The sequence below is a fragment of the Aulostomus chinensis genome, chromosome 8 (genome assembly GCF_037954235.1).
Source record: "Aulostomus chinensis isolate RoL2024-O1b breed Wild chromosome 8, RoL_Achi_v1.0, whole genome shotgun sequence".
NCBI lineage: Eukaryota > Metazoa > Chordata > Actinopteri > Syngnathiformes > Aulostomidae > Aulostomus > Aulostomus chinensis.
In genome coordinates, this window is record NC_141327.1 from 27793713 (window position 1) to 27821589 (window position 27877).

The following is a 27877-nucleotide window of genomic DNA, read 5'->3' on the forward strand; positions in this document are numbered from 1 at the left end:
ACTTGTGGGCCTTGTATTTTTTTTCTGGCCACTCAGGGACTCCGTACTCATGTTTTTATTTAATTGTTTCTGCTCAAACTGCAGTAAAGACACGTAACGGCGCAAGTTGCACTTGTTTATATGTCAGTTGCGCGTTTTCGACTGTGACAAATAACAACGAACGACTATTTTCGACGTCGTCCACGTCACCTCACGCCGTCGAAGCTCCACTCCCCCACGTTTCCGACGGCGCGTGAACGCAGCGGAGCTGGTTTTCTGAGAGCAGCTGGTCAGACTGGAGACGAAGAGGAGCAGAGATGGAGCAAACGCGATGAAGACGATCTTCCGCCAGGACATGGACGCGCCGCGCTGACGTCTTCTGTCTTGGTTTGCGAGGACGCGCGCTCTGCTCAACTTTCTCTGTAACGTCTGAGAGTTTTGTATTTTTGTTTGGGTTTTTTTTTCTTGTTGTTTTTTTTTTGTTTTGTTTTTGTTTTTTGTGACTTTGAAGCAACTTCCTGAGCAGTTTGGGAGGCTCAGAGATGTCCGAGCCGGAAAAAAACATTCCCGATGAGTCTGCAGGAAGAGAAATTCCTAACGGAGGGAATCCTGCGAAAACAAGAGAGGTGAGCGCGTGCGGCTGCGCGTCAGGACAGCCTCGGTTCCTCGTGAGTAGCGGACCCCGCTCTTGCTCCTCTCAACGCTTCGGGGAGACGTCCTGAGGCTTTGCCGGAAACTTTTGACGGGAAATGGAACTCAGTCAACGACCGACTGAAGCTCCAGGTTGAACGTTTCAGATCCTGATTGATGGCTGCATAACTTATGTGACGGTCACTTATGGCAGGGGCGGAGCCAGACCATGTCAACATACAGTGTTGGGGGGGTGTCGAACCCTACCCCCCAAAAAATACTCAGTTACAGTTTGACTGGATCACAAGTATTTTGTTATAAAAACCCAGGGCTCATACAGCATCCGTCATGGCAGGGCTTGATGCTAATAGCGACTTATGCTCAAAAAAATTTAAAAAAGAGAGAGAAGACAGTTTTCTTTGGTTTTTTTTTTGGAAACAAAATGTACTGCTGTCTGCCCTGGTGGTATGATGGAACACGACTGGCCCCCAGTGGTTGTGATGTCACAGCCCCTGCAGGCACGTCCAGCTGTTCCACTCAGGCTGAAGGTGAAACCTCCAATTATGGGTGTGACATTAATTTTTGCAGAGAACCCAATCAGAGATGATTTTTCTTTTCTTTTTTTTATTCTCTGTGTGTTCAGGACTTCGACTTGGCCTCCATCTACGTGTCAGACGCCCAGTACAACAGGAACATCTACTTCGACACGTCGCCACAGGCTGTCAGGTGAGACCAAGCGGATATAAACTCATCGCCATCTTACAATAGGCCGACCTTTGACCCCGTGCTAGCATCCTGCTTATGCTGAGAGCGACAGCTGCAAACCAAAACGGCTCATGGTATCCATAGTAACTAAATCTTCACATTTGTAGGCAAACATTTTGTTTCTCAGAAGGAGTTTTTGTGTCTTAGGAATGTAAGTCTGGCGTGAATGTCCTCTGATGTGTGTGTGTGTGTGTGTGTGTGTGTGTGTGTGTGTGTACGTTCTCAGGTTGTATCTGCTCTACAACCACTGGCTCCCTCCAATCCTTGTCTACTTTTTCATCCTGGTCGATTTGTTTTTGGCCATCTTTGAGGAGCCGGCCATCTTCCCTCTTCCGTCATGGGTAAGATGGCTGCCGCCGCCTGCCTTCGACGTTGATTCACTGTTGATGGCTGCTAAAGATGCTAAATGCTAAGGAAACGTGTTGAGGACTGAAAACTTGACAGGCGTGTCCAGGTTCAACTAGACACTCGTCACATGAAAGCCGCGTCATGTCATCATATTTTGGGCCGATGTGTGATGTTAGCGTGCTAAGCTAGTTTTGTTAAAAGACACTTTTTAAGCACAAACCCTAATTTTTTTGGTGGGTTTGTAAATTACTCTTTGCAATCTTTCAAAAATGTGCACAAAAACCAAGCAAAACCTTGTCCTGCGTAGCCAACGTCGGCTAGCGTTAGCATTTTCCACGAAAGATGCTAGCTGACTTTGGTCTTGTACATTATTTTTTTGTTGTCTTTCATGTGAACCTGCACATTTTTGTGTTCAAGACAGGACGAGCTATTTCTCTGCCACTTGGTGTGAAATACGCGTCCCTGGATGCTTCACTGTAGCTGCTTTTTTGTCCGTAATCTCTCAAAAAGTGGAAGCCAGTTGTGGGGACCTAGCCTGCTAGAATTAGCATTAGCGCTAAGGGGATGTTGTATGCGTCCGTCAGCAAAATTACACAACATCTGCTCTGCTGATTTTCACCAAATTTGGCTGAAGGGTGTTGCACAGGCTGAGGAAGGACTCGTTGAATTTATTTAATTGAAAATTTTAATAAATGCAATATTTTTCACATTGTTTTGGTTTAGCCCTCTAGCAGCTGCTGACTTTGGTCGGATCAACAGGAAAACATATCATCTAATAGTTGGTGAAGACAGTGACAAAATAGTTACAGCTGACGGTTTAGTCAAACAGGAAGTGTGTGTGTGTGTGTGTGTGTGTGTGTGTGTGTGTGTGGTGTGTTCACAGGCCACAATGCTGGTGGAGCTGCTCTGCATGCTCGTCTTCACCATTCGACTCGTCCACTACGCCAAGGTGATCCCCCGAGACAAGTTCTGGAAAGACCCCAAAAACATCTGCATCATCTGCATCCTTGCGGTGGGTGGGGTTTAATGACATCATCAGTGTGATGGGCGGAGCTAAGATGCTGAGGCGAGCATTTTTTTAAAATTTGCATAGTGAGACATGTTAACCGTCAGACATCGTGGGTTCAGAACTGGCCCGTATACGAAAGAATATTTTTTAGAACGGCTGACCAGTTTGCGAAGTTTGGATGAACCGGCCCACTGCCTGCAGCCCCGACGACGGCGGTCAGTTCTGTTGGTTTCTGAGGTTCTGGAAGTCGACCCTCAGAGACGTCTGGGGGGGGGGGGGGGGGGGTTACTCATGAGGTTGTATCCTGGTGACCAGGAACAGAGAAAGTGCTGAGACGGCGTTCTTCCCGCTGTTGTGAAACGACCTTTCGCCAGAAAAGTTGCTGTGTCAGCGAAAGACTTGTGTCATGTGTAATACTCCTGCTGAGCTGGCCAATAAAAGACAACAACCTGCTGCGGTAACCAACGCCAGGTCACATCACAACTCCCCGTCGCAGCTGATTCAGGAAGGTGATGTCACTCACGGCTTTACGCTCACCGCTGAAACTTTCTCCCGTCCAGCTGGTGTTTTCCTGCTTGTCAGGGTTTGAGCTTCAGGGTGACTTTTGACGTGTGACACCACATTTCACATGAATACGCTGCTAGGTTATGGGACCACCTGTCAGCAGCACTTGTGACATCACGACAAGCTTACAGCCAATCACCGTCCTGTATCCATCAAGGAAAACAGGAAATGTGAATCTTAAGGGTTGTTTCTGGTGTCGTCCAGCTCACTCTGGTGGACATGATCATCTACGGAGCTCTGAAGGCGGCCAACTGTTACGCCGTCCGCTGGTCCAGAGTCCTGCGCCCACTCCTATTGGTCAACGTCACAGAGGGTCGCCAGGTAACCACAGTGGACACCTCAAGTGTCTGCATGGGGACAAGCGATTGACCCTTTATGGCAGTAAATGTCCCTGTGTGAGTGTGTACACAAACATGCCTGATCTCAGGGTGTGTGTGTGTGTGCGTGTGTGTGCATGTGTGTGTGTGTGCGTGTGTGTGTGTGTTTGTGTTGGGAAATTTCCTGCCTTTATAATTCTCTGGCGCCTGAAGGCATCATTAGCTGGTCTGTGTGGATGAAGATGGCGGTGTGTTTGTGTCCGGTGGGACGGCGAGCAGCTTCATCGCTCCATGTTTATCTGTTTGTGTTCAGCTCCGCCGAGCGTTCAGAAGCATCCGGAACGCTCTGCCTCAGATCTTCTACGTCTTCCTGCTCTTCATTTTCTGCGTCCTCATCTTCTCCCTCATGGCGCTCAAATTGCTCGGCAAACGGTGAGTCCTGTACTGTTGTTGTTGTTGTTTGTTGTGATTGACCTCTGAAGTCTGCAGCCGGCAAGTTTGGAGTTGCGTGAAGCAGCCGGTTAGCTTAGCGCTGGCCCGAGAGTTGAGGATCCCAACACTGCTCCTCATACTGCATCAACTCACTATCACTATGTGACGCTACGAATCAGAAACGTAGAGCTTTAAAATGTACAGTAACCATAGAAGTAGCAGCAGCAGTAGTAGTAGTAGCAGTAGTAGTAGTAGCAGTAGTAGTAGATGTTAAAGTAGTAGGTTTTTAGAGGTTTCTTGAAAGTTGCTTCATAAATTTACATTGTCATTAGTTGTCCTCTCTTCTTTCCTGGTGAATATTTGAAGGGTGGAAAGAAAACACGAATGATGGCCACGTTTTGCGCGACGCGCTTGCGTCAAAAATCCTCTCAACGTTGTTTGGAGGCGAAGTGAACGGGTCCTTTTCTGTTTTTAAAACGTGCAAGCAGTTGTTTGTGAAACTCGCTTTCTTTGGGGCCTCATTTGTACCTTGGAAAAAATTCGAAGCTCAAATCTTGTTCTGATGGTGCCGGATGTTTCTCGTGCAGCGGCCTGAAGACCGTCGACGGGGCTCCGTACTTCACCAACTACCTGAAGGTGGTGTTTGACCTCTACGTCCTCGTCACCACGGCCAACAGCCCTGACGTCATGTAAGCCACGTTTCTGTAGCATGCTGACGAATCACAGCACGGTCAGACGACCTCCATGTATCAGTTGAATAATTCTTTTTTTTTTAAACGTTTATTCCTTTGTTTGTTTTTGGAATCTTCAACTTCTACGTAGAGCTGACTGGATTCCTACCGAACCTGCCAGTGGGCTGACTGGTTTGTGTCCAGTCCAACTTTTTTTTTACGGGGAGCCTGTTTTTCTGTCTCAGCCTCGGTGTTTCCTCGTGCAGCACTAATCTGGCTTGTTTTACAACAGTTTTGAATTCCAAAAAGTTTCTGTTATATTGGAGGAAATTTTACCAAAAAAAAGAAGTCTAAATGTGGAGAAACCACGACAGTCGATGTGATGCTTGTGAAAGCAGGAGCTTTAAAACAAGCTACATAGTTTTGATGAGGCCGTGTTTATTATTTCTCCTTCCCTTTGTTTTTTTCTTTTGCCAAAAATGCTTTCTAATCTGTGAACGTGCGATCGCGCCCGCATGAATGGATGAAGCCCGGTGGTGAGTCTGGAACATTCTCGGGAAGCGTCCTGGTTGGGCTGTGGTGCTAGAAAGGAAGTCCATCCATTTATCCGTTGTCCTCCACGTCTTCTTCTCTGCTTGTCGTTGGCAGGATGCCGGCGTACAATGCCAGCTCAGCCTTCGCCATCTTCTTCATCATCTACATCCTCGTCAACACCTACATCTTCATGTCCGTCTTCTTGGCTGTCGTCTTGAACAACTACAAAAAGTACCTGAAGGTACGTCAGAGTGTGACATCCCGACCGGAACACAAGATATTAGCCGGCAAATATTTGTCCGGTGTCATCGATGTTTGGCTCCTGCCAGTGTTCTGGATATTTTGCAAATTCTAAAGTATGAACAACAACAAAAAAGAAGATCCCAATAAGTCTGTTTTATCAGATATTTGGCAAAAAGATACTGTAAATGATTGGGTGTTGCGTGTTGAAATGCTTTTGAACATAAACATCTCAGTAGAAGTGATGTCATGCACCAGAACGTGACGGTGCTGGAAGGTTGTTTTGTTTTAATCTGAACTCACCGGCGGTCTCTCAGGAGGAGATGCGGCAGTTGGTGAGGGCCAAGAGGCACAAGATGGTGCGAGCGTTCGCCGTGCTGCAGGAGCAGCGGGAGGGCGGGGCCGAGCCGGTGGTGACCCAGGACAACTGGAACCAGCTGGTGCGGCTGGTCCAGCCGGACATCAGCAACGCCCACAGAGAGCTGCTGTGGAGCGTCTCTGACGACAAGAACCAGGGATTCATTGGTGGGTCACCAACAGAACAAACACGCCCCCTACTGGCTGTCAGTGGAGTTTATGCCTGTCACAGCGTTAAGAGGTCTGTCGAGAGCATCAGCTCAGGGCTGGACGTCTTCTTAGAGGCCAAGCACTTTAAATTCCCCTGCAGGTCTGATCGGTGAAGCCAGCATAGAACTGACTTTGACCTGCATTCTCTTGAATAGACAGCAGGTGGCAGCAGAGAGTCAGAGAAAGAAGAAGTAGCATGTGAAATGTGCATGAATGTGTAAATATACACGTAATTATTTTTAGCCAGAGTGAGTAGAAGTTTCTTGTGTTCAGACCAAATCCAAACAAACCTTTTGGATCAGATCAATCCGAGACGTGGACACAGAAGAAAAGCAAGGAATTTCCTACAGCACGCTGAGAAAATCTGATATGGATTCATAAAACAGGAATGATGCAACTGAGGGTTTTTTAAAAGGAAGTTTTTGGACAGTGTTGCTGTTGTTAGCCATCACTCTCCATTAGCTCCGAGCTAAATATACATGTCTGGCTCTTTCTGCATTCTGGAGTCAGAGAGAAGTGATGCAGGAGGGAAAAACATCTTTGTGAGAGCAACACACTTGTCAAAACTTGGCTGCCCCCTGGTGGTAGTATAGAAAAGACTCTTTCCAATACAGCGATTCGTATTTTAAACCTGTTTGTAATTTGATTTTCGCGGCTGTTGGACAGGTAAAGGTGCGTTCGTCCAGCTTGCCGACCTGCTGAACATTGAGGTGATCACGCTCAAGTCGAGGCCACACCCATTCAACAGATTATGTCCCTCTGTCTACCAGTCAGCACCGAGCCGCCTCCTCTGCCGACTAGTCCAACACCGGTGAGATGGACAGAGAGCTTGAAGGAGATCTGCGGGAGGTTCCAGACGTTCTAGAACTCTGCTGCCTCTCATTTCAGGGCGTTTGTGATTGTGTACGACCTGATAATCCTGGTGAACGCCGTGTTCATCGGTCTGGATGAGGAGAATCCGATGATCGCTAACTCGGAGTGGGTTTTCCTGGCACTCTACATGCTGGAGATCCTGCTGAAGCTTTATGTCTTTGAGCCCAAAGCGTTCTTCTCCAAACACAGTTTCTGGAACTGGTATGAGTGTTGATTGTCAAACTCTGAAGCAGCGTTTGTTTGCAGCGTATCAGCTCGACTTCTTCTTGTCTGGTTTGTATTTTCAGGTTCGACACCGTCATCGTTGTCGCTGCGCTCATCGCCACCATCATCAACTCGGCCATGAAATCAGGTCAGCCGCTCTCTCGAAATTCTCAATTAAAACGTTGGGTGAGATATGACGATCGGGTTCCTGTCGAACAGAAGCCGGCAGCTCTTGAACATTTTCATTATCTGTAATTGTAACACAAATGCGCTTGTGAGAGCTTTTATTTTGAAAGACACAGGAAACGTTGAACCTCCTGTGAATGTTGCTGATATGTCAGTACAACTGAATACAGGTTATTTCTCTGTGTCCCTTTTGAAAGCTGCGACTTCAGGCACGCCGACGGTACTGTGAGGATTTTAGGTTCCAGTCTTAGTTGGACCAACACAGTCAATTGATCTTTTCTACGTCATGTGAACGCAGGAAGTGAGTCACTTAATAAACTCACGTTCCATCTGAACCTGATCCTGTTGATGAGGATCTGCTGCTTATAAACCCCATAACTGAAGGTTCCCCCTCTCAGGTGCGACCGCTAGTGGTCAGATCTTGGTACTGGTCCAAGTTCTGAGTTTCTACTCTGGTCCAGGTCTAGAAACGCCCCAGTTTCATTGGGTCGTAGCCAGCTGCTCGCGATTCCCTGAGCTCCACCGTCATGTGTTCACATCGTCTACTGACACAAATGTGTGAATTCTTGCTGCCGTAGCGGGGGGGTACACCAGCCGGCAGATCCTGGACATCGTCTTCATCCTGCGGGTCCTCAGACTGATCCGAGTGGTCGACAGCATCAAAAGGTTTGATCTTTGAATGTATCAGGTCCCTAAAAAACGAGCTGCGATGATTCACGTCCCTCAAAAGACCGTCTTTGTGTGAGAACTCATGACATCGCAGCCAGAGAGACGGACAATTCTGATTGGCTGGAAGGAAGACAAGCATCCATGGCACGCGTTCTTTAAGGCATTGTATTCAGGGCATTTCTGAAGTGTTGGTTTCATTCGAGCTGTTAGGTTAGCAGCTATTCATGGTTAAATGTGACGTTAACGCTCATATCAGTGATTCCCAATCTGTGGGCTGCAGCCCCCTGGTGGGCCATGAAGGTATTGCAAGTGAGCTGCCAAATAATTTACAAAATAGTATGATTTTGGGGGGGGGGGGGGGTGGGTGGAAACTGTCAGAGAGATAGAAGTGTCTGACGCAGCATGAGCCAATCATTAGCAGGTACTGTATATGGTGAGGAGCTTAGCTAACATCAGCTAGCCGGCCAACATGAGCTAGTTCCCTCACAGGACTTTGACCTCGATGGCAGCAGGGTCTACGCCTGATCCAGAGCTGGATTGTCATAACTTGTTGTTCAACTGAACATAATTTTTTAAAATTCCTCCTGATTCTGAGTCTGACCTTGTTTCTCATCCGAAAACATGTCTGTTTTCCCTGCCAGGTTTCGTACAATCATCAACACCTTGATCAGAATCGGACCGGCGATCCTCACATTTGGACAGCTCATCCTGGTACATAGCAGTCACAGCAGGAAATGATCTCATTCCTCCAGGCGGGCAGTTTTAGAACTCCTCTTCCTCACCAGGTGGTGTACTACATCTTCGCCATGGTCGGGATGGAGCTCTTCAAAGGTAAGGTGACGTTTTACGGCGAGGACTCCGACGACCCGGCGAGGGCGTACTGTGGAAACCCGCTGCTGAAAGGAACCACCTTCGCCCTACTCGGCTACTGCAAAAACAACTTCAACAACGTGGTGTCATCCTTCATTGTGCTGGTGGAGCTGACGGTGGTCAACCAGTGGCACGATATCCTTCAGCCGACGCCTCCTCGCTGCTTCGCTTTTTGTTAGTGATCAAAGTGAACATGTTTCTGTCGTGAGGGTCCGTAGAGAGAAACCTGCACCCTCGCTGGGCGTTGAGGAAGTGTGCTCGGCTTTCCTCACAGTTGTTACGGAGAAGAACATTAGGGGCAGAAATGGGCGTGGCCTATAGAACGAGATTCATCTCAGAACTGGGTTCAAAGGTTTTGAATGTGAGATTAGGACTTCTATCCTGATCACAGCGCCCCCTGCATGTCAGCCTTGAGAGATCTCACATCAGACGTGACGGCGGTAGGAATGTGAAGCAGCTTTCGGCGCGTCAGGCGCACCTTCGCCCTGATTTCCGTCATGACTCCTTAACACCACGCCACTGCTCAGCAGCGGTTTCATCACTGTTACCCACGCGTCTGCCGTGATCTTCTTCATCCTCTTCCACATCGTGGTCGTCATCATCATCATCAAGTAAGATGGATTTCATACATTCATATTCATATATTCACGATTCTCGACAGTCCATTTGTCTTCGTTGAGTTTGTCGGCCGTACATAAACTTTCTGTGCGTCGTGGCAGCTGCTGACTTCCTGTTTTGTTTCAGTATCTTTGTGGCATTCATCCTGGAGGCCTTCCTCATGGAGTACTCGGTGGATAAGAGTGACCTGCAGACATCAGTGGAGAAGAAGATTGACGAGCTGGAGCTGTCGGTGGCTCAGTATGTGGCCCTGAGTGTTGTCTGCCAGGCAGCGCTGCCATCCTAACCAGCAGGGTTACTGGAAGCACCTTCTTAACCAGCTGATGTTTTGTTTTTATGACATAGACACACATTGATGGGATCTTTGAGTATGAAAGTGATTCTGCAGCTCTGACCTTCACCAGACCAACAACCAAACGAGCACGGGGGGGCTTGGTTTTCTTGGTCTGAACCAAACTTCACTCAGAAAATCAGCATTTTAAAAGTTGTTGGTTTGTCGTTGTGCAGACATACCCGACAAATCATGAATTCATACTTATTACACCTCGCCATCATGATGTCGTCATTTCGGCACTATTTTAATGTATTTTATTCAAATTAAATCATTGTCAGGTCCGTGTTGGAAGTAGCCGACATCCAGGCACGGATCCTGGCGATGCCTGTAAAATTCAGAGCAACTGACTCAGACCCTGAAAAAACACAACAACAAAATTGTAAAATTGCGTTATTTGATTTTTCTCAAATAATACAAAAAAATACATGTGAGAAGGATTGTTGTGCTTTGGTTTGAACTTTGAGAATGAAAAGTAGGTCTCACACCTGCTTGTCTTGTTTGCAAACCAGGGAGAAGTTAGAGGATAACTTGGCGAACGCCATGGAAACCATCGACAGTGACCTGGGAACCAGCCAATCCACTGATAATAAACCGGCCCTGATGTTTAAAATCGCTTCAAAAAGTACGAAACACTCACAGTTGCAAGAAATGTGCTGAGATATGTCACAAATGGCAGCTTTAATTTTGAAAAGACTTCAGGCTCCTGCAGCTTCTGTGGGCTCGTTAACAGATCAAAGAAAGATGGACTGACAGTGACAGAAACCTCTTGACCCCACAGCTGAAGGATTTGCCTCAGGTCACTCCAGCTGACTGTGGTCAATTTAGTTGCCCTTTCTTTTCTTGAGCGGTAGAACCGGATAGAAATGTTGTAACCTGTCTGTCGGCTTCATGTCTGATTTTTGCTGTCGTCAGGATATCGGACCGTGGACGCGCTGTTGCAGCGGATGTTTGAGGCCGATCTCGACCCCGAAGACTTCGCTGAGAACGACGAAGCTGAGACCAGCGGAAACTTTGCGAACCCGGCGTTCAGCTCTGCGTAGACATTCCCAACGGAAACATTCCCAAGGAAGAAACTGACTGGTTTCCTTCTCGGTGTCCTCTTCTGGTGACCGGGACCGTTACAATCTGGTGTTCGTGTCCGCCATCGGCTCTTCCTCTGAAAGTCACGTCTGGTTTTATACTGCAGTGTTTCTTGCTCTGAGAACAATCACACATGAGGGTAAAGGGAACATTCACAGTGATGCTGCGTTTACATATCAGACTGTAGTTAAAGGGTTAATCGTATATCTGCATTTAAAGGGAAAGCGATTATGTTTATATTCTAGTAATGATGCTGTACTTAATTCAAGCATAATGAAGCTTTTTTTTCTATTAAATTTCAGTGAAAATGTTCCCAGGTTGGAGCTTTCGTTGAGTTCTGTTACAGTGAACAACAGGGATTACCGGAACTTCAAGAGATCAAAGTAAAATAGAGGAAATGTATTGTAAATGTGGACGCGGCCAAACTAAAACAGTTCGACTTGGCCAATCAAGTGAGAGCGCCGGAGCTGCTGGGGCGCGTGCATCTGTGACGGAGAGGGACAAGAACAGGAGGGAGTCCTCCCTTCCAGAGTGAGAGAATCCAGCTAATCCAGGAGAAGTGGACAGAGTGCGGAAGGATTGTGGGTATTGTAGTTTGACAGTGTTGGACGTCAACGCGCATTTAAAAAAAAAATTAAGAATATTTGCGTGCTTCAGTGAGACAACGTGCTTGAATGAGGGTGTCTGATTAATGTGTGAGAAAATTTGTTTGCCAAGGTGTCAAAGGTTTTATTCTCTGGTGTTCCCTGCAAAACGGTTATAATAAAGTTTATATAATACAGGCATCCATAGAGGTCTCTATAACCCCGCGATTGACGGTGCCAACGCCTGCTGAACGCATCGTTTCCCCACTTTTCTCCAGATGTTTTGAGTCATCAGGTGCTGAGCGACATTTTGAACACAAGACCAGCAGAAATCTAGCTTACAGCTCAACGCACAATCAGAGAACCGCAATACTTGTGTGTTCCCGGACTTCCTACGTTCTTGTGTGTTCCCGGACTTCTTACGTTAAAGAAAAAACAAGCACTTGTTTTTATTGCAATCGTGTTGAGTTTCAGGGCCCCGGTCTGTGTCATCCTTCAAGGTCTTGTTGTTCGTGTTCCTGTTTGTAGTCGGCATATTATTTAATCATAATACATAACTAATTAATAGGGACAGTGTTATCGTAACAGATATCTTTACAATATATCTATTTTCACTAATTAGAAAACAAGTGGTCGTGATCCGAGCTCTCAACTTTTAAATCGAAAAATGGTGCTAAAAGGACGTATGTAGTCACGTGACAAATATAGGTGGCCTAATTTGTTGCCTGATGATAAAAGCTTATAAAGTCGCGTACAGTCAATGTAATGGCATGGCTGTTCGGATTTGTCCCAATTTCTCAGTCGGTTAAAATATGAGATTTTAATCATTTTATTTATGAACCGTTTGACAATTTGTTTCAACTTGAAGCCCGCAGGTAGAAGTGCAGGCAGCTTCTCGACCACCTCAGCGCCTCAGCTCGGTGGTGATCGGCGGCGGAGGGGAAACTGCAGGTTCCTGAAGGTGAGAGACCCTCTCTTATGTCACCACATTTAAGTCCAGAATGTTTCTTGGACGAAGTTTGACTTGAACCACCTCAGCTTCGGAAACTCCCCGCGAACAGGCCGGAGCTAGCTTGGCGGCTAATAGCTTGCAAGCGGCTTAGCTGGAGTTCAGGTAGTAAGAAGGTTTATTCATGTTCACCTGCTCTACTGCTCCCGTCGTGACTGCTAGCATCACATTTACGCGGAGCTGGTTGATTTCTCCCAGTTGTGCACTGATTTATGTGTTTAATGGCCGTCAGAAGTTTCACAACAAGCGACGTCGCTGATCGAGCTGGAGTCCTGTCGCTCCTAAAGGGCAATCCTGGTGTTTGTAGCGTGTCTGTCCATGTCTGCACGGTTGCTAAACCTTTGACTGCATCACGAATGTCCCTGTTGGTCATTTAGATCTAATAAGATGAGAATAGGAGGCTCCACTTTAGCCTGGCTGTATTGTTTCTTTCCAGGATCTTGTATGACGGTCAAAACCGACAGGAGGAAGAAACATATTCAAAGATAAATGAGAAATTCATCGATTTTGGTCAAGCAAACGACTATTTGTGTATTTCTCCACGTATTTACTTATATAGTACTACTAAAGAATAGTAACTATTAGTAGTAATATTAACTATACTTCTATACTGGGATGAAAGGTCCAGGTGTATAACTGAGTCAGGAACGCCCACTTATTAACACACAGACAAAATGTATTATTATATGTAAAAATGCATAAATGAAGAACATGAAAACTCATCAAGCTGGTAATTTTCCCATCTCTCTTGTAATTCAGAAAAATGCGATGCCAGTTGGTGAGCAGAACTTCTCCCTTGAACTGAAAGGACGTGATGTTAATGTTCCCTGGTTTTCAGCTTTGCTTCATTTTCACACTTGAAGCAGTTTGGTAGCATTGAAAGCATAAATCAACGTAGAGATGAAGTCCTCAGGTGTGAGCTGACTGGTCAGAGGGAAACAGTGCGCTGGTTTGATACCCAGGCCTCCCGGGGTCGTCACTGGTCATCAGGATGTGTCTGTAGACGCAGTTGTCTCACCCATCCTCGCCATGTTGTATCACCAGCTCGCCGCCTGTCTGTCCGTCATGGGCCTCCGGGACATCTGGAAGAAATACAAAGTGTTGATTGTGATGGTTCCCGGTCTGGGTCTGATTCACTTGGGATGGTACAACCTGAAGTCGCTGGCGCCAAAGTCCAGGGAGGACTTCATTCCCACGCCGGGCATCGTGACCCACGTGTTGTCTCCTGCAGCTCCTCCTGCTGCCCCCGAGAGCAAGTAACTCACGGCGGTATGAAACCTGCATGCTGCTACAATTCTACAATTCTACAGTTTCATTTAGCAGTCCAGTCCAAAGCAGGATTGGTTGCAGCTGAGTGTGTAAATCTCGCCAGTTGTCCTTTTATTTATTTAAGGACCACAGGAATGGCTTGACCTCTTTTCACTGTAAAAACTTTTATTTTTCAAGTATTTTATCATTTCTGCAGTCGTCTGACACGCTGTTTCATTTCCTTCATTCCTGTCGCATTTTTCCATACACAGGATTTCTGAATGTTTGGTATAACTTGATAGAGAACTATGAGCCAACTAGTACAAACGATTACATTTCCCATAGTTCCTGAACCTGCCGACTTCCTCTCTGGACTCGTCTCTGCAGGCCCGAGGAAGCTGCGATTGATCCGCTGTGAATCAAGTTTGTGTCTCCGGGCCTCTGCGGCGGTGCCATGAAGCCTCAGAGCTGGCTCAGGAGGAACTGGCTGTGGGCGGCCGGTGGCGCCTTCCTCACCGTCCACCTGGCCACCTGGCTCATGCAGAGAGCCATGAAGAGCGCCGTCCGCTCGGAGGCGGCGCTCAAACAGAACACTGCCGAGGAGAGATTTGACTGAACTGAAACATGCGGTGGAAATCCAGGACTAACAAACAGCGGCGACTCGCTGGCGTGAGAAGATTTTGAACCGAGTTTCCACCGTCTGTGACGTTGAAACACTGTCAAAATATTACTGGTGAATAAACATTCACAGGTCCTTCTGCTCACATTCTGTTCATGTGCGCTGCGTCAAGCCAGCAGCGAGCTTCTCCATCTCGCCCCCCCAATTGCGATTTTTTTTTTCATGTAAAATAACCATCAAAAAAAATAAAAATGAAGGAATGTCAGTAGAATTTCCAAAAGAGGAGGTGTGAGTGAATCTGTAGAGTTACAGATTTATTCATTAGTGAATAAAAAAGAGCTTCCGTTCGCTGCTTGTTTGCTGGATCAGATGTCTCCTGATTAAATGTTTGGGAACTTTAAATGTCTGTAGGTGGAAGTGACATCACCCCCCCCCCCACCCCTCCTCCCCCCAACGGCGGGTCACTGGGAACCTGAAATGTTGAACATTATTGATCGGCGGCTCCATCATCGTTATCATGAAGTATTCAGATGAGATGGCTGCCGTCTCCCAGCAGCCCGGCCATTTACCTAATAACCACATCAGCAGGACAATGGAGGACGAGGAATTTACCCGCAAGCTCGGGTTGCATCACTGCGTGGAAACCGAATCCCAGAGGAGTTCTGACAGGTGAAGTGGGATGACTGGAGGGTGACTGGGACCAGCAGGAAACCATTACATCCTCCTCTGTATGAATGTTCATGTGGCGAAGGCGTGCAGGTCGATGACGCGTTTTTGTTTTGATGTTTGTTTGGTTGATTCATAAAAAAGTGTCTTCTAATGAAGTTAAAGAAACACGCCAACGTTTCTATCCTCTGAGAAGAGAAACCCCCTTCTCTCTGAGCCGCGTTAGGGAGCTGAGACCCATGCTAGTTAGCTTAGCACAGTGAATGGTAGCGGGTGGGAAGTGTTAGCGTAGCTCAGCCAACTGAGCATAAAGTTCGGGGTCTTGGACCAGAAAGAATCCTCTTCATCTCCTCTCACAGGGTCGGCCGTGATTGGTGGCAGGTTTGTTTTTGTGATGCAGACACCAGGCGGTGCTGCAGCAGCTTCCTAAAAAGTTGCTAATGTCAGTCCTTCAAATTAGTATCCCTGTGGCGCCACAAGGATGAAGTATTTTTGTCGTCCAACAGGAAGTTAGCATGGCAGTCATCAGGAAATCAGCCCTGGGGTGAACTGAAGAGGACGAGCCTTGAAGGTTTAGTTTCTCAAGATCTTCTTCACTCCTGAGCCACTTTGATGATGTTTGAGGCATCAATTCAATGGTTAGCAGCATGAAGCTAACGTTAGCCTTGCACCACGGTCACATGACTTCAACTGAGCTTCACGCCTCCTGAGTTTCTCCCTGGTGACCTTCACTGACCCCCACAACCTCTGATGGCTCTTTTGCCCTCGCGTTAGCAACCCACGCTATGAAGACACGCAAACCCTTTAAAATTCACGATTCTGGTATTTGATGATGCGTTGGACCAAACGTCAAAATCTCCTCAGCTCCTTTTAACCACAGACTTTTTTTTTTTTTTTTTTCGGGCGTTAAACCAAACACTCATGAACTTTAAGAAGAGAAAACCTGAGGTTCAATTATGCCCGTGGGTCTTACGACTCACTCTGAGGGGAAGTGTGATAATAAGTGACACCATCTGGATGTGAACGTGCGTGTCTGTGGCTTTGAGTTCCCTTGTTTGTCTTGTAAACAAAACTGGAGTGCAAGTAGAGTTTTTGGCCTGGCGTCGTTCCGCCTCCGTCCTGTCCGTTTGTCACTGATCAGCCGCGAGAACTCGCCAGTGTTTTGGTGTCCGCTGTGCGTCGTCTCCATCAGGAGTAGGTTTCCCCGGCAGGAGCATCGGATGACAGCGGCGGGGAACTGGATCCTTCCCGGCTATTATCTGAAGCGTTTGTCCAACAGCTCACCTGCCAAAATGGATGCTTGTTTGGCTCGGTGGCTGTGTTGTTTACCGGGGGAGGTGTGAGAGGCGGCTGGATCACCTGAGCTCAGGTGTTCACACAACAGAAAGACCGAGAGGAAACATTCCACATTCAATCCTCCCCTGATCCTCCTGCCTGACTTGAAGCGATACATCACATTTAAACTGTATTCGGTCTTTTAATTACTCACAAATCGGTGTTTTGAGCCCCCCCCCCTCACTTCTTTGAGACACCAGAATGCAGTAAGAGCCAGCCATGTGTTTAGCTTGAAGCTAATGGAGATCGATGGCTAACAGCAGCTAAACTGCTGTTTCAGATATCTGGGAGTTGGACGGGAACAACCTGTAAATCAGGGTTTCTCAAAGTCTGGTCCGGGGACATGCAGGTGGTCCTATGAGCTGGCTGGCGCTGACAGTTATTTTTAATTGTACGTGGCTTTAATTTCACTTCGGTGCCGATTTAATATCTAAAGCTTTCAGAAGGATGTTCAGCTTTCACAGCTGGTGGATTTGAACAGAAGTTCAGTTTAAACTCGTTTCCCGTTCGCTTGTTTTTCCTCTTGGAACTCTTTACCGACTTCCCTCTACTTTTCTGACGGCCTTTCCCGGTGTTTTGTTCGCTGAGTGAAGGAACAGTTGGCAATTTAGACGTTGTTAAACGATTGTGACGTTTTATGTGTGATTATTTATCATCGGTGAGCAAATTAGAAGGAAAAAAACTACCCAGGGGTGTTCGTGTTAAATGCTTGTGAACCCCAAGAATCCGAAATGAGAATAGTAAACTATAAAATTCCAGTTACTGATTGGCCGACAGCGCTGCCTCTTCCTGGTGTTGTTGTCCAGCTGATGCCGGTTGTCATGGTGATAAATGAGCTACGCTGGGTCAAACACTGACGCGTCCTCCGAGCCTCCACACGCGCGCTCCGTGTCTGCTCGGCTGATGCGGGTTCCGGTTTTTCCGGTCTTCTCGTCCCGGGTTCAGAGCAGCAGCAGCAGCCTCCAGCCGCGCCAGTCAGCAGCAGGATGGCTTCCAACACGGCCACCATGGGAAACCTCCCCAGCGGGGTGGGAATCTGCACCACCGTCCCCGACATCCTCTACCTGCCCGAGCTGGTGAGCAAACGACCGCCGACACGTAGCGACCGAACGGTGAAACTCCCCAGAAACACCGAACAACTTCGTTTTCCACACTGAAAAGTTTGACTTTGTTATTATTATTATTATTATTATTATTATTATTATTATTATTATTATTATTATTATTATTATTATTATTATTGTTGTTGTTGTTGTTGTTATTATTATTGTTATTATTATTATTATTATTATTATTATTATTATTATTATTATTATTATTATTATTATTATGTCGACGCAGTTTGACTCTCCGCTTTAAATTAGTTTTTTTTCTGTTTTTGGTCAAATAAAGGAAGAGTGACGTCAGACAGTGAAACCGCCTCTGACATCAGTCTTTTACTTTGGAAAATACCTTAAATAACGTCTGTGATGACGTAGGCACATACATCTGCCGGCTGTACTTTGATGCCACACACTCTTTTTTTCCTGCAGTTTATGGCCAGCGTGTCATTTGAGGGTTTCAATTGCTGCAGGAGTTTGATTGAAGTATTGCAATATTTTGTTCACCTTAATCCTCTTTTTTTTTTTTTTACTTCTCATTTTCCTTGAAAATACCATTCAAACTATGATCGTGTGGTTGTTGTGTGGATGTGTTGTTGTTGTCTGCACCACCATGGTTCAAAACAGTATGAATACACAGGAGTATTCTGGAACAAGTACTGCACCTTCCTGTATTTCCAAAATTGCTCATTGGGATTCTGATTTAATTAAGAATAATTGTGCGGCTTCTTCGTGTCGATCAGTGTTTTAATGGTGACGTCACTTACAATGTTGGTACAAAATACAAATATTCAGCTTTAACGTCGCCTCTTCTCCGATTTCCCCAAAATTCCACAGTGCTGTTGGAACAAATCGTTGGCCTGCAGTAAGAACGGGGTTCAGAGTTCAAACCCGGGCCCGGAGCCGTACTGAAGTGGTAATGTTCGCTCCCAGGGTCTGGCTGAGAGTCGATCTGTGATGGCATGAAGATGTTGAGACATACTCCTGCTGTCCAACTGCGAACCTCACGTGCATGGATGTGTTCAGGTGTTTTCATCGACGGAACCGTTTTACAACAGACTGGCTCGCCGCTTCTTGAGCTAATTCGCCTGAGATGATTGACTGGAGCAGGACATCAGGACTTGGTGTGAAACGCAGCGATCGTGTCACAGCGATCGTGTCGCAGCGATCGTGTCGCAGCGATCGTGTCGCAGCGATCGTGTCGCAGCGATCGTGTCGCAGCGACATCAATAGAAACAAAACAAAAAATAAAATCGTCCTTCAAAAAAGGTGTTTAGCTGTGAGAGGGCAGGGCCACCAGGCTGGATGCTGAACCAGAACGAGGGTTGGGTATCGTTTGGATTTCACCGAGTCCGATTCCGATTCTCAATATCGATTCCTGTTCTAAACGATTCTCAATTCCGATTCTTCGAGATGGAAGTCAGCAGGTCACAGCCGATTCATCAGGAGAATATTTTTTTTGCTTGAAAAAGCCTTAACACGGACCAGTTTATTTAGTCACATTGCCAGTTTTAGTCTAAAAACAAAGGAGTGCAGCCCAGACGGATGTACATGTATATGATGGATGTATGACTCTGCTGGCTGGGGTCGCGGCTGCTCCACGTAGCAGCAGCAGGTTGTGACTGGCTAACGTTAGCCTCACTTCGCGAGCGTCCAACAACTATAAACAGACACAGTTTTAGGAATCGGTCGTCTATCACTTGGGCAGGTTTGTTAAGAAAGACAACCATCGTTTTCACCTGCCGGATTCTGTTAGCAACGAGGAGCTGCTGGCTGATGATGAAGGTCGACCGTCCGAAGTGGAGGAAGCGACGGGAGCAGGAGAGCGACGCCACCAGTTGAACTCTCGCTAATTGTTACACCATGCAGGCCGAGGGGTTCCGTCATGTTTGTGGTGATCCTCCTTTGGCAGAAGTTGTTTTTTTCACAGATGCTGCACTGTGCTACTCCGTCCTCTTTCAAGTTAAAATGAAGCCAGACTCTCGAGCGTTTTTTGCGGTCCATGTTCAGACGACTGATATTCTTGCTAGCGGACGCACAGAGAACGCTGAGCGGAGTGATACACGCCCCCCGGGCACTCGGAACTGAAAAAAGAATCGGAATTCAATTTAAGCTACTTAACGGTTCCGGAACCGGACGTTAGGAACCGGTTCCCGGTACCCAACCCTAACTAGAACAGACATTGGTGAGTGCTAACGAAGGCATTAAAGCAGTGAGGTCACTTCATCTCCATGAACATTTCGGTTGGCTAATGTGATGCCGTCAGCGGTGAGGCTAGCTAACTGTCAGCTAGCATAGCACGTAAGGTTTAACCACCACAGACGCATCTGAGCGAGCCTGTGAGCGGGCGATCAGGGCTGAGGCCCCCCAGACGTCCTCGCCGGCTCAGACGTCTCTGTCGTGGTTAAACATGAGACGACATAAACGCGTACGCGACAGTTCAGTCGGCTCGGCCTCCACTTGGAAATAATTTGATTGCAGAGTGCAACGCACGACAGTCACAGGGCATTGTTGACGTCGAGGAATCTTGACACATCGTCTCCCACGAGCACGACCAGCCGCTTGTGACGGGGACAGCTGATAACGCGGCCATTTAACGGCTGATTCAACTCGGCGCTGATGCGGAACCCAGCTTTGCTGCTCCTGCGTCGCACATCTGCAATTTCGTGGAACTGCAGACAATGGCGGGCAGGAATGTGGGGCAGATCCCAGCGCTGATTGACAGGTTAAAGTGGTGAAGGGATGTTTCGGCAGGCTGATATCAGCGAACACGCGAGGCCCTGACGGACGTCTCTACCTGGGCTGGTCGGGGGTGCAGCGGAATGCTCATTTAATTGCTCTGAATTGCAGTTTATTCCCTTGAGAGAGAGAATCCATCTGTCATCCCAATCTCACGATGAGAAAAAATGGCTGTTGCTCTGCGGCTCTGCTTAGCTGTTTTACGGCCCCCTTCAGCAACCTGAAACGGTTCTAATGGAGAACCAAATGGTTCTTGTAAGGCGTGAGACATCGTTGGAGCGTGAGGGCCAAACAGAGTGAGCAGGAAATCTGGAAATAAGTTCGCAACGTCCCCAAGTCAGTGGGTTTTTGGTTAAATACCTCAACTAAGGCCAAGGGGTGGAGACGAGTTTTCATATATAAAATAGACAGGTCAGTGAATGCAACACGCAGACAATATCAGGATGGTCTGGCGCTGAATTTCGAAACGAAAGCCTCTGGAATATCAAGCGAGCTGTTTTCCCACTGAAGTCAGGCTTGTTTGTATCGTTTAAAGCATTTTAAGAAAATACAAATCATTTAGAAAAGTGGTTTGAGTTGAAAACAGTAAACACGCTCCCAATTCTGTCTCAAATTATCTCACGAATTTCCATGGCAGCCCTGACGTTCTTCATGTGTTCCCGTTCAGACATGGCAGAGTGAACCTCCGTCACAGACCCGGGATCAGATCGGACATCAGAGCTGATATGTAAAAAGTTGTGGGCTGCTGATCTGACGTCAAGCGTCTGCGAGCGGGCGAGGAATGCAGCAGGCGCTGTCATGTCAAGTCGAGCATTAACAGAGTGGGTGAGCAGGTGCAGGTGAGAGGAGGGCGGAGCTTCATGAATAATGCAGACATTCAGTCGTCAGCTGAGGGGACAAAGGCGGCGACGCCCTGATACGTGCCGCCTGCTGGAAATACAACATTCCTTAAAGTGACAGAAACACGTCAGAGGAGCGGCAAGGGCCGCTAGCATGCTAATGAGTTCGCTAAGTAACAGTCAAGGGACAAACCATTATTTCTAGAGTAAATTTCATACCGACGTGCGAAGACAGACTCAGTAACACTAGAAAAGAGTTTGAAGAAGATCAAAGATATTGAAAATGAAAGGGAATTAATGAAATGAGCCAGTTGGATTTTTTCTTTGTTTAATTGGGATCTTCCAAATGAATCTGTTGATAAATGGGGGGGTGAAACTTTTCTGTTTTCCTTTCGATGTCTTTACAAATTAATAACCTGTGTTATGTGCTCATAATTTTGGGACTCAAATGCAAAAAAAAAAAAAAAAAATGAAAGAAAGAAAGAACAAAGCACGTGAGTTTAGGTTCTCTTTAGTAACGAATGTGTGTGAATGTCACCTCTGAGGGATGCCCCCACTGCACCCTACCGATAAAATCACCAATGAACAAGAAACGAAGCAACAAAGAGATTTTTATCGGTAGAATATGGCGAGGTCGCCTGATAAGAACAGTTGCTAGCAAGCTAGTGCTCAGGAGGCGGGGCTAACGTTGCCTCCCCTTTGGTCCTTTGAAGTTGAACATAAAAAAATGACAATTTTGTCTAATTTTCCTTCTCTGGGTTTTGTGCCTGTGGCTGGACTGTACCATCAGCTCTCAGGGGAGGGCCCTACAGCTCAGACACACTTGCAGCGTGAACAGTGACGGGGAACCTGTCACGGGCTTGAATCTTGATCGTTCTTGATGTTTACTGGCATTTTCGGACAGAAGGAACCATTTCTTAGTTCTAACGGCCCCCTGTTTTATTGTGCCTGCCCTGGAGGAACCTTGAAAGACCATAGTTCTCAGAGAGTTCTTAGAATACTGGCTTGCGGAACTTTTTTTTTTCCGCTCCAGCTTGTGCCTCATATCATTGTAGGCGTGGCATCCGTGGTTGTTTGGTCTCGATGATGCTTACGTGAAGCGGTTGGACCGTTGAAGGGCGTTGCTAGTTAGCTTAGCTGTCCCTGCTCACAGAGGCATGTTTGACCTCCACAGAGACGTTTGAACCAGCGGACGACGTCAACGTGGTACGAAATTCAACAAACGACGCCCTCCCTGCGTCCTGCCAGCTGATGACTCTCCTCTGCTGTCCCCGCAGATCTTCGGGGGTCTGGTGTGGATCCTGGTGGCGTGCACCCTGGTGGTCCCGGCGAACCCTCAGGGCTGGGTCATGTTCGTGTCGGTGTTCTGCTTTGTCATGACCTTCATTTGGATGGTGGTGTTCGCCTGCGGGGGGCATAACAACAAGGGCAGCTGGGCGGCAGCGGTAAGAACCCCCCCCCCCCACGTTTGACGTCTGTCGGTGTTTGTTTACAGGTGAAGCTCATTGATGGTCAGAGAGGGAAGGATTGTCATGACTGCTTTCACCTGTTACAACCACGTGCTGCTTTCATTCGCTTGGAGAGATCTTTTATATCAGGAGGGGCGGGTTGACACTGTGTAGCCTCCGTGTTTCACCTACAGAAGCCTACAACAGACAAACTAGCGGCCTCAACGTTCTGGTGCTTTCCACACGCCCCCCCCCCCCCCCCAACCCTCAGAACCAACATGAACGTTGGAGCGAGTCAAAGCTTACAAATGTTGACCGCACACAAGTGATCTGGGCGACCCTGAGCAGCTGCACCTCCTGCAACAGCACAACACCGGGGTGGATCATTGATCCCGGGCTCTCCTCGCTCTGGCCCGACCCCGCCCACCTGTCACTCGGCCTCTCCAGCCCTCAACCGCCGGCTGGGAGGAGACAGTCTCTTCTTGCAGTTTCATCATCAGGTTCTCTCTTGTGTGCTGTTGTCTGCTCGCAGGGTTCGGTTACACCTGTTGTGTGCCGCCACATCGCTGCCCTGCCTCTCCAGGAGCTTCTTGCTCAGTTTGGCGGCCTGAAAGGAGAAAAGAGCGGCGCCGATAGCGGCGTGTGCCCAGCAGCTCGACGCTGCAGATGCGTTGAGAATTTAAGGAAAATGTAAATATCAGGGATTTGCTGAGCACTTCCAATATGATGTTGATAACGTGCCGTTACTTCAGAGGTCACACGTGGTCGCCCTCACACAGACATTTGGCTTCGTCCGTCTGCTGTGCAGCCACTTTATTTTTTTCTATTTGTTCCGCCATCAGGAAGCACTGGTGTGCATTCCGCTGTTCTTTCCCTCCAGATGTGCCGACTCAGATGATTGCAGAAGATCGGGAATTTTATGTAACAGTAGAAACGGGAGTGAGGCTCCATCCAGAGTCACCACATGTCTGTTCATCCTCTTCCTCCTCTTCCTCCCAGGACTTCGTTTATCATGGCGTCGCGGCCTTCTTCTACCTCAGCGCTTCAGTGTCGCTGGCCAGAGTGACAGTGGAGATGAAAGACAGCACCATCTTCCAAAACTACCAGCTGGATATTTCTGCCGTGGTGAGTGGGGGCCCCCAGACCACTGATTGAGCCACAACTGACTGTGTCCGTGTTCAGGACAATCTTAAGTCCTGCGTGTCCATGGCAACAAGCCAGTGGTGACTGGAAGTACTAGTCCTCAGTCCAGTAGAACCCAGATCACAACCATGAATCAGCACATCAGGAGACTGACCATCAGGATGGGAGAGACCTGTCAATCAGGGTTTCTCAAAGTCCGGTCAGAGGACCCCTGGGGGTCCTTAAGGGTCTTTCCTCATGGAACCAAACTATGTAAATACATTAAACCTGACTCACCATCACTGACCTGAACGTTGAACATAGAATTTCAGTCATTAGAACATTTCTAACTTAATTTTTTAACTCATTTCCTCCTAACATTCATGTAACTTCTTCCTGAAAATTCTCCAGGTAATTTCTTGCCAATTTATCCGTGGCCCGTGTGGTCGATGTCGAGAAAAGTGATTGGAAAGCTAGAGAGAAAAAAAAAAAAGCTTCCGTGTGAGCTGCATTTTCAGGAGGAAGGGAAAGTTTGTTTCTGCCGACCGACCATGTCGTCTCCTCCAGGTCTTCTCCTACGTGGCGACTCTCCTCTACTTCATCCACACCATCCTGTCTGCCGTCCGGTGGAAATCCTTCTAGACGTTTCCTCCCCGCAGAGCCTCAAACCAGCACCGGAACACATTCTTCAAGTTTGTGCATGAAGGTTGTGGTACACTGGCATGAGGGGAGGTGCCAACATCTGGATCACATCTCCAGATGTCAGACTGATTCGGGGGGGGGGGGGGGGGGGTTGTGTCACGGAGCTGCTGCTTGTAGCTGCCGACCAGCAGACACGCGCCTCGTGACCAGATTCACCTAAAACTACCAAACTGAACCTGATTTATGTTTGTTTTGAGACATTTTTAACAAATCTGTTACTGACTGAATGAATCCGAATAAACTCATCGGCACTTAATTGTACTGCTCACAGCTGAAGAGGAGCCCTGAGTTGGGGGTTTTATCGGCTGGTACGAGTGAACGCAGCGGATTCTCTTTTACAAAAAGACAAACTTCATCTGATTTTGATAAAAGAACACAAATAAAAGACAGATTTGTCAATATTTTTGGCGTGTGTTCTTCCGAAGGGGCACGATTGGACCGGGGTTATGGTCTGAGGGGGTTGAGAAGGCTCGACCCCAGACACAGAGAGGAAGAGAAGAGTCCCTCCTCCTTTCTGTGCGGCATTAACCCATGCTAGTTAGCTTAGCACAACGAATGCGGAGCGGGTGGGAGGGGCTCCTCTTTTGGAGTGGACCGTTAAGGAGGTGTTCAGGCTTGGCTCGGGAGCGTCAGTGACCACCAGTGGTCGGGCCTCCTGCCTGTTTGACTGCAAAAATGAAACCATCTTTTAGATATAGTTTAGTTTCTTCCAAATCCTCAGACTTCAAAGCCTTTGACTTGAAAACCAAGGTTGTTGGTCACATGACCAATGATCTCTGATCATTTGGATTCACCTGTGCTTTTATCTTGTCTGATTTACAATGGGGTCATTCGCAGGTTGTCACGTAATTTAAAAAAAAACCGTCTGAATTCTAGTCAGATTTTTGAGACGGCAGGCGACGCTTGACCTGTGACGTCACGCCGCCGCGGCTCCGTGTCGCCGGGGGGCGCTGCGACTCGCAAGATGGAGACGCCGAGGAAGCGCGCGCGCGTGTGGTGCTGATGCTGTAGAGATGGAGGCGGAGCGCAGGGAGGAGACGGTGCTCGCTGGCTCGCGCTCGTCCGGACGAGAGACAACGTCCAGGTAAGAAAGAAAACAAACAAACAAACAGAGAAAAAACAAACGCAATGAAGCAAAACGCAAAACATGAGCTGAACAGCGTCCGCGGGAGTGCGTATGTGTGTGTGTGTGTGTGTGTGTATGTGTACGTGCGTGTGCGTGCGCGCATCCCTTCGAGGCCACAGGCGGGATCGGGGGCCAGTGGAAAACCCGATCCATGGGATTTTTTGTTTGTGTTTCTGGATGTTAAAAGGCTGCGGTGGACTCGGAACGTAGCGGCGAGAGGACAGGCCGAGAGGATGAGGCGTTCAGGTGCTTGGTGGAGGGTGGGACTGCTGCTCTGTTCTCCAGCATGAAGGAGAGTCGCTGTCCACGCGAAAAAAGGAACTGGAAGTCATAACATCCGGTCCAACTGATACAATAAAACTATCGAAAAAGAAAATATAAAGTTTAAAAAAATAGATACTGTACAAAAAAAGCTATTAAGAAACTCAATTTGGCGGGAAGGTGAGCAGAAAATCACTGAAGCCCACGAAGATCAACAATTTGGTGGGATCGAAGTAAATTCTCTCGTCAAAACTGTGATTTAATAAATAAGCATCATAAACGTGCAGTGGAACCGCCATCCTTCTTCTGCAGTCGTTCAACACCTGACCAGTAAATCTCCTGGCTGCAGTTTAATCTCTTCAGTAAAAAATCAAAAGTCAAATCTTTGAAAGCCCAAACCGACACATGAATACAAAAAAAACACCCATTTTGGTTCATTGTTTTCGTATTTTAGTGTCGTGAAGTTGTTCTGAGTGTGGAAATGCTGAGCAGGTGAGGAATTCTGCTGATGTGGAGCTGCCGCTGTTTGTCTGGGTTCTTTAGAGGAGAACGCCGATGTTCACATCTTCAGTCTGTATTGATTTGCAGACGTAAACTGCCCTCAGCTGCCTGGTGCTCAAGCACGCTAAGGGTTAGCAGCTCCTGCTAGCACGACCTTGTGATTGTGTTTAAGTACAACCGGAACAGGAAGACAAGTCTGGAGTGCAGTTAGAGGATGAATGAGGTCATGAGTCAATGAAAGGATGAGTTGATTGATTGAAGTGGAAAAAAAAAGTCTGACAGTTTGTCTTTTGAACATTATGGGATGTTACATTACCCTGTGGGACCCAGCAGGGTGCAAGCCACGCCCACAATCGAGGAAACAGGAAGTGCCCCATTCTCTGCTCCTCCAATGAGGAAACGACTCAATGGAGAGCAGCTGAAATAACGATATTTTTCATACATAATAAACATATGATTTATTAGACGTTGCACATACAGGCAAATTGTAAAATACTGGCAGAGCAGATATTAGTGGTTACTGGTTTCCAGTTGTTTAGACGCAATGAATTGACATGACAATGAGTTTCTGTGGGAAGTAAAACTTACAATTATACTGCAACTTCAATCTCCTGTGTGTTTTTGAGTGTAGAAAAAAATAGAGACGCGATGACTTGGGACAGCTTTGTGAAAGACAAACTTTGATTGAGGGAATGTAAAAAAAAATGCTGCTGCCTAAAGGGAAAAAAATAAAAAAAAAAGAATGTGGAAGGTGTAAAACTTCCTCGCCACGTGATGAACGTGATGGATGTTTTCTTTTTTAAATAATTTCTTTGAAACAGTTCTGCCATTCAGTGAAAAATCATCTTTTCTACATTCTTTTAATCAAATATCACCTTTTTTCTAGATTAAAGAGTAAACTTAGTAACGCAACAATGAACATAATGTAGCAATAAATGAACTTTAAATCCATGTTGATCATAATAACAGTGGCGGATCATAATTAAATGGCACATGAACGACCCTCCGCCGGTTGTTGTTGGAGGGGTTCAAGTCTGCGCCAGACATACTTTTATTTTGAAAGTAAGGGCCGGATGTTGTGGCTGCGTCAGTGACGTGGTTTGACGCTGCTGGATGCGGAGCTGCAGTGCGGACAAACAGGCTGGAGCCGGAGAACCTGACACCCACAGATCGCCTCTGACAGCCGGTCCACCTCAGCCCGGCTCGGGATTCGGGTTCTGGGTTCTTTTTTTTTTTATTTTATTTTTTTTTTTTAATTTTTGGGGTTCTCGGGTTCGACTCCGGGTTCCGGTCCAGCGTGAGGATCATCGGTCCTCATCGCCGTCCTCGGCTGCTGCAGGCGGACCCAGGTTTCATGAGCGCTCCTGGAGTCTGAGGGGAAATAAAGCTGGTGTCTTTTTGATCTCGGTTTGATCCCGGTCCCGCGGCGGTACCGCAGTGGCGGACCGGACCACCGGTCTGGGGTCAGACCCGCTCTGCTCTGACACCAGGGACCCGTAGATCAGAACTCAATGATCGCTTAGTCCTGCGCGAGAGTGAGGCCCAAACTCCGGCCCGGGCCGCTGTAGAGGAACGGTGGGTTTTCTGGACCGGGACGTTTTGTGCCGAAATAAAATCCCAGATGAAGATTCCCAAAAGGCGGAAAAGGAGCGGACGGTGCGCCAGGTAGGCCAGGTCCGGACCAGGTC

At 47.4% G+C, this 27877-nt stretch overlaps 4 protein-coding genes across 6 annotated transcripts in view; all 4 read left to right on the top strand.

Moving 5' to 3' along the window:
- Window positions 1-255: 255 nt before the first annotated feature.
- On the top strand, window positions 256-11906 carry tpcn3 (two pore segment channel 3). Its single transcript, XM_086212148.1, has 19 exons — window positions 256-605; window positions 1253-1335; window positions 1601-1715; window positions 2606-2734; window positions 3500-3616; window positions 3926-4044; window positions 4632-4733; window positions 5364-5490; window positions 5807-6014; window positions 6723-6867; window positions 6945-7130; window positions 7217-7281; window positions 7898-7985; window positions 8630-8699; window positions 8774-8993; window positions 9379-9469; window positions 9603-9716; window positions 10320-10432; window positions 10723-11906. Exons 1-19 carry the CDS (start codon window positions 522-524, stop codon window positions 10848-10850), a joined length of 2304 nt encoding a protein of 767 aa, XP_086068274.1. The 5' UTR covers window positions 256-521; the 3' UTR covers window positions 10851-11906.
- Window positions 11907-13602: 1696 nt separating this feature from the next.
- On the top strand, window positions 13603-14709 carry LOC147257915 (uncharacterized). Of its 2 annotated transcripts, none has more exons than XM_086210280.1 (2): window positions 13603-13752; window positions 14077-14709. In XM_086210280.1, exon 2 carries the CDS (start codon window positions 14186-14188, stop codon window positions 14345-14347), a length of 162 nt encoding a protein of 53 aa, XP_086066406.1. In that variant the 5' UTR covers window positions 13603-13752; window positions 14077-14185; the 3' UTR covers window positions 14348-14709. The 2 variants fall into 2 exon arrangements, with proteins under 2 accessions (XP_086066406.1, XP_086066405.1); XM_086210279.1 differs by having other exon boundaries at window positions 13605-13752; window positions 14119-14702.
- A 1427-nt stretch (window positions 14710-16136) lies between these two features.
- On the top strand, window positions 16137-24683 carry LOC147257916 (myelin and lymphocyte protein-like). The gene is made up of 4 exons (XM_086212149.1): window positions 16137-17427; window positions 22307-22474; window positions 23477-23602; window positions 24167-24683. Exons 1-4 carry the CDS (start codon window positions 17338-17340, stop codon window positions 24239-24241), a joined length of 459 nt encoding a protein of 152 aa, XP_086068275.1. The 5' UTR covers window positions 16137-17337; the 3' UTR covers window positions 24242-24683.
- A 634-nt stretch (window positions 24684-25317) lies between these two features.
- ttbk1a (tau tubulin kinase 1a) overlaps window positions 25318-27877 on the top strand; it is a 38101-nt gene continuing 35541 nt past the window's right edge. Inside the window, exon 1 of one of the 2 annotated variants that reach the window (XM_086212152.1) lies at window positions 25318-25385. The gene's annotated coding sequence lies outside the window, so the exon portion shown is untranslated. Of the gene's footprint in view, window positions 25386-27193; window positions 27855-27877 lie in introns of those variants that run through there. The other variant, XM_086212151.1, reaches the window with a different exon arrangement.